The sequence below is a fragment of the Dermacentor albipictus genome, chromosome 10, assembly GCF_038994185.2.
Source record: "Dermacentor albipictus isolate Rhodes 1998 colony chromosome 10, USDA_Dalb.pri_finalv2, whole genome shotgun sequence".
Classification (NCBI taxonomy): Eukaryota; Metazoa; Arthropoda; class Arachnida; order Ixodida; family Ixodidae; genus Dermacentor; species Dermacentor albipictus.
Genome location: NC_091830.1, coordinates 99,015,411 through 99,021,410, shown reverse-complemented (window position 1 = coordinate 99,021,410; position 6,000 = coordinate 99,015,411). Strand labels below are relative to the sequence as shown.

General features: G+C 62.0%; 1 protein-coding gene across 5 annotated transcripts in view; it reads left to right on the top strand.

The window, feature by feature from the left end:
• The first annotated feature begins 1,899 nt into the window (after positions 1–1,899).
• The window catches only part of LOC135908018 (uncharacterized), a 66,428-nt gene continuing 62,327 nt past the window's right edge, over positions 1,900–6,000 (top strand). For 4 of the 5 annotated variants that reach the window (XR_011509003.1, XM_065439786.1, XM_070527258.1 and 1 more), the window contains exon 1: positions 1,900–3,027. Coding sequence is in view for 4 of the 5 variants with exons in the window: in XM_065439786.1 (XP_065295858.1) it covers positions 2,339–3,027 (689 nt within the window). In the remaining variant the exon portion in view is untranslated. The remainder of the gene's footprint in view (positions 3,028–6,000) is intronic. The other variant, XM_070527257.1, reaches the window with a different exon arrangement.

Here is a 6,000-nt window from a genome sequence, read left to right as displayed (position 1 = left end):
CCGAAGTAGGTGAAGTCCGGCGGCAGTTGCGGCCTCATTCTCCTGGTACAAGGCGGGTCGTTAATAGCGGCGATTGATATGCCGTGTTCTTGCATTCGACGCGTCGCAGCCGCCAGCGCTCGCTTCGCATGGTCTAGGTTCAGTTGCATGAAAACCGTCGTTTCCGGCGGTGACAAGTCAATACTCGAGCAGGTGCGTCCGCGACGCCCGCCAGCCCGCCGCCGCGTCGCCCCGCGCGCACCCCCCAACCCTCGGCGCTGTCGTTACTGGGGTTCGCCGTAATTTGTGCGCGCTCGGAGACGGGCCACCCTTTCCGCGAGGACCGGGCAGTCAGGAAAACCGGTGGGGTGGTTCCCGTCACTGCGGCCCGCCCTGCCGCACTCCGAACAGCATACGGCAGCGTCGCCCATCTTCACCTTGCAGGTGACGGCCAGATGGTTTCCACCGCACTTACTGCATTTCGCTTTGGCCGGGTCCTTCTGGTGCGGGCACGTCATGCGCCCGTGGCCGTATGACGCGCAGTAGGTGCACGTCGGGACGTGCAGGTCCTCTCTCACGCGAACCGCCGTCCAGCCGACCGACAGGCGCGGTCTCGACGTAATCTTTCGGAAGCCCTCCGGGTCCACCTCCGCCACGTACGCGCGCGTGCCCGCCCGTTCGCGAAACGCCACGCGGACCTTACACTGCTCAAGATTGAGCTCAAGCCCCTCATTTCGTTCGTTGAGTAACTTGATAAACTCGTCGGGGCCGACGTCGGGATCGACTCCCGAAAACTTCACGTGGGGTTTGCGCCTCTCTGCGACACGCATGATAATTGCTGCGCGCGTGATGTCATTACCGCCTATGGCCTTTTCTAAGTTCTTAATTGACTGCCCGTTATCAGTGAAGACGGTCAGCCCGTACCTTGTGTGGCGCAAGGTGACGTCCCTGATGTCCTTGTCAGTCGGGTCCACGTTCGCTTTGAGAAGGCGGAGCACGTCCCGAGCCGGCGTCTGCGTCGACGCCACCGGCGTCAGAAAGGCGACATGCTTGTGCCGCGTGTCGGTCGCCGCCTCCTCGGCGTCCGCCGCCGCAACACCACCGGGTCCGGCGCGGACCGCGCCGACAGAGGGCGCTAGGCCCGCCCTCAGCGCGGCCGCGTAGTTCATGCGGCCCGCGGGCGCGCCCGCCGGGCCGCCAGCGCCCGAGGGCGCAGCGACCGCGCGCGCAGGCGCGGCGGCACCACGACCGGCGGGCCCCGGGCCAGCCGGCACCATCACAGGATCGCCTAGGCCGGCCTCGATGACGGCCAGGCGCTGCTGTAACTCGGCGGCCTCGCGACGCGCCTCGATGCGCTGGCCCCGCAACGCGAGGGCCGCGCCGCGCTCCGTGGCCGCCTCCGCTTTAATCTCCGTTTTCAATTCGGCGCATAGGCCGGCCATCTCAAAGAGCCGCGTCATCAAGAAGCTGCGCGCCTCCACGGGCACGCGGTTGGCCGGCAGGTTGCAGAACGCGACGGCCTCGTCGACGATCTCCTGCAGCCGACCCCGCGTCCTGGAACCGAGGTCGCCGGGAACTGCCGCCGCCACGGCCGTGCCCTCCGAGAGGGATGAGAGGGCCTCCTCCTCCTCGCCACCACCCGCCGGTAGCCGGATCTCGTCCTCTGCAGCTGAGAGCTGATCAACCGGCTCACTAAAACGCGCAAGAACCGCGTCGCCGTCCTCCGAAAAATCGGAGCCCCCGCGGGGGTCGTCCCGCCCGGTTTTTTTGCGCCGAATGGAGTCCCTACGCGTTAAAAAACAACCCCAGCTAAAATTTGGAAGTGCCAAATGCGAAATACCTTGTTTTTGAAGCAAATAGCAAGAGCCCGATTCCGCCGGCCAGCCGAACACTTGCACGCTCGCGCTCGTGCAGCGCGCGTGCAAGTGTCTCGCTGGCCGGCTGCATCGGGCTCCGCGATTTTACAAGAAAAACCAGGTATTTCCGATTGGCCATGTCTAAATTGTAGCTGGGGTTGTTTTTTAGCGCATAGGGACCGTATTTGACGGAAAAACCGGGGCAAAAAGGGGTTCAATTTGTGATTTTTCCGCGATTGCCTTGTTGCCGGGTGTTGGGCCCAATATGGCGTGGGCTCATACCCGCTGAGCGCCGGCCATGCCCAAAACGCGCAAGGGCACGAACGCGTCGCCGTCTCGCTCCCCCCCCGCGGCCCTCGGCCGCTGGGGAGTCGCCCCGCTCGCGGGGACCCGATTTTTCGGAGGACGGCGACGCGGCCGTCGCTCGCTTTTCTGCTCTCGTTGATCAGCTGCAGGCTGCTGAAGATCAACCCCTGACTGGCGATGACGACAGGGACGAGGTGATGTCCGAGGCCTCGGCGAAAACCGCTGTGACGGCCGTGGAGGCAGCGGAACCTCACGCGGTCTTGCTCCGGTCGCAGAAGGACCTAGCGGAGATCGAGCGCGCGGTCCTCGAGTTCGTGAATCTGCCGGCCAACCGAATCACCATGGAGGCGCGCACCTTCTTCGTGGCCAAGCTCTTGCAGTCGGCCGCCGTTTGCTCGCGCGTGGCGTGGGAGGCGTCCAAGCAGGCTGCGATGGCCTACTTACTGCAGGAGCAGCTCGCCGAGGCGCGGCGGGAAGCGGCCGAGTTGCGGAGGCGCCTGGCGGTCGCCGAGGCCCGGCTGGACGGACTGGCGGGCTCGGTGGACGGCCCGGGGCGTGCCGGCCGTGGTCCTGCCGCGCCCGCGGGTGGCGTTCCTGCGCCCTCGGGCGCTGGCGGCTCGGCGGGGTCGCCAGCCGGCCGCATGGATTACGCGGCCGCTTTGAGGGCGGGCCTTGCGCCCTCTGCTGGCGCGGACTGCGGCGGACCCGGTGGTGCTGCGGCGGCGGACGCCGAGGCGGGGAGGCCCGGCGCGCTGCACAAGGACGTCACCTTTCTGACACCGGTTTCGACGATCGCGACGCCGGCGAGGGATGTGCTCCGCCTTCAGAAATCCAACGTGGACCCGCACGCCAAGAACATCAGAGACGTGACGCTTCATCACACCAGGTACGGGCTGACCGTATTTACGGACAACGACCAATCTGTAGCCAACCTAGAACAAGCGATAGCCGCCAATCCGGTCACGCGCGCGTCCATCCTAATGCGCGTCGCGCAACAACGTAACCCATGTGTCAAGTTCACGGGAGTTGATCCCGACATCGGCCCGGACGATTTCTTGCGCACGCTCAACGAACGCAACGAGGGTCTCGATCTCGACCTCGACAGGTGCAAGGTTCGCGTCACATTTGGGGAGAGGGCAGGCACGCGGTCTTACGTGGCAGAACTCGACCCGGATGGGTTTAGAAAAGTCATGTCGCGACCGCGGCTGACGGTGGGGTGGAAGTCGGTGCGCGCTCGCGAAGATCTGCACGTGCCCACATGTACGTTTTGCGCGACATATGGGCACGGGCGCACGACGTGTCCTCACAAGGCGGACCCGACTAAGGCGCGCTGCATGAACTGCGGCTGCAACCATCTAGCCGTCATTTGCAAGGTGAAGCTGAGAGACGCCGAGGTACGCTGCTCGGAATGTGATAGGGCGGGCCTCAGCGGTGCGCCCCACCCGACCGGGTTTCCAGAATGTCCTGTGCTAGTGGAAAAGGTGGCGCGCCTCCGCGCGCCACTTGGCATAGCCGGGCTCAGCGGGTATGAGCCCTGGCCATCTTGGGCCCACTGGCCCGAGGCAAACATATCCAGGACTGAAGTTTCCGCCTTGTTTGTTGGGCTGAGCTTGCCCTGGCGCTATCGAATTGTCATGTGGCGGGTCTACCGCCCCGGCCGACTGCTTCCCCGCTTATTCCCGAAATCAAAGCAAAAATAAATGGTGGGGAAAAACCTGTACCTGCAGAAATGCATACCAGGTTTAAAGCCAATTGAAATTAAATGAATAGGGGTGTTTAAGTAATACCCAAAGCGCATATTTTGTGTAGAAAAGCCAATTGGAAAAATAAATGTTGGCGGATAGGTAACGCGTTTGTGTCCTGAGGCGTCTCAGCGAGCTCAGAAGCCCTCGCGTCGGGCGTATTAATGATTATGAATAAAGAGTCGGAGACGAGGTGGCAGTGACATGCCGTAAACGAAGAAAGAAAAGAGCCCCCCCCCCCCCTTTCCCCAACACAACGCAGTGAAGTGTTCAAAATAAAATAAAAGGAAGAAAAAAGGGGGGAGGAAAGTACAGTCAGTATGGGATAGCGCAGACATGAAAGTAAAAGAAAGAGGCATGAAAGAAAAGGAATAGAAGCAAAAAGGAGCCGTAACGCAGACGCGGCAGGCAGCGCGAAATACAAATGCCGTGACAGGGCACGTACAGTGCCACGGGTCAGCACTCAAATGTGCACAGCATACACAGTTTTGCACGCGGACGAGTAAAACTGAGGCACAGTTCGATGCAGGACCCGCCCGTAAGGCACTCGCCGAGCGAACGCGTGCGACCGTAAAAGGAAAATAAAAGAAAAAAGAAAAGCCGAAGGAGAAGAAAGGAACACAAAAGTCGCGATTCACACCGAGTCTTTGTGACGGCACACTGTGTCCCTGTGACCGCAAACGCCTCGTGTGGTCAAACGTGGACCAACCGACGGGCGGCCTCTGGAGTAGCGATGTAACCGGGAGCCGCGTCCGTGTAATGTTCAGGCGTTTCGCGAGCCTCTACTCGATGGCTGGCCAGAGTCCATTGCTCCATGAGGCCAAGCGAACGTACGCGCAGTAATGCGCCACGTGATGGGCGGCCTCGGGAAGGGCGATCAGGCCGGGAGCCGTGTATGTCCTGTGAGCAGGTAGGCAGCAGGGCCCTACTGGGAGGCAGAGCACAGACTTCTTCCACGAGGCCGAGCGGAAGGAGACACAGCAAGGCGCGACGTGATGACCGGCCCCGGGATAAGCGACCGAGCCGGGAGCCGCGTACGTCCACAGTGCAGGCGGACCGCTGCGCTCTACTGCAAGGCTGGGCACAGGCATGTCCTCCACGGGGCCGATCGGGTGTAAACACGAGAAGTCTTGAATAGAAAAAGAATAAGGAGAAAAGCGGACAAAACACCGAAAACACAGAAGACACTAAAACGGAGAAGGAAATAAAACAAATACAGTCACGCGATACGCGCGTCAATCACAAAGCGTTCGCGCAGGTGTTCTTCAGCCGGGGCCAAAGTTCACGAAAGAACACTATTCACACGGCGCAGGCAACTCCGGGGACGACGGTCGTCGTCTTCAGTCTTGAACCGGCAGCGTCGGGCGTCTCACCCGCCCCTCGACCGGCGTCTTCGGGACGGGCTGACCGTATTTAGCGACGCGCGCCCTCAGCCGCGTCCGGCGCGCCGCATCGCGTGCCAACGAGCGGGGGAAAGCAATCCCGACGGCCGCAGCGACTACAACGAGCGAAGATGTGGTAGACAACACCTGTGGCACTCCGAGCCACGAGGAATGAGGCGTTCCCCGGTGCACGAGCAGCCCCGACGGGGGAATGCGCGACTGTCATCACTTGCGGCCCGCCCCGATAGCGGTCGCGCAGCGGCAGAACCAATCGGTTGCGTCAGGATAGCGAAGGAGGTGTTTCGCAGCACGGAAGCGGCTTAGTCAAGCGAATAAGTGATTGCCATCACCAGCGATGCGTTCCGACAGCAGCCGTGCCGCGACGGAGCCAATCTGCCGCACCACAACAATCAAGGAGGCGTTCCCCAGTGTATGAGCGGCTCCGACAGGCTAATGTGCGGCTGTCAACGCCTGTGGCGCGCCCCGATAGCGGCCGCACAGTGGCGGAATCAATCGGTTGCACTATAACAGTGAAAAAGGCGTTCCGCAGAATATTAGCGGCATCGTCGAGCGAATGAGCGGTTGTCACCAGCAGCGGCGCGTCCCGACGCCAGCCGCTTAGCCGAATGAACGAGGGGCGAGGAGCGTCGCGCGCCAGCTCGTAAGCGTCGCGATGAGATGGACAGTCCACTTTCATCTTCGTGCAACGTCTGGCAAACTGGCACTGATGAGGTC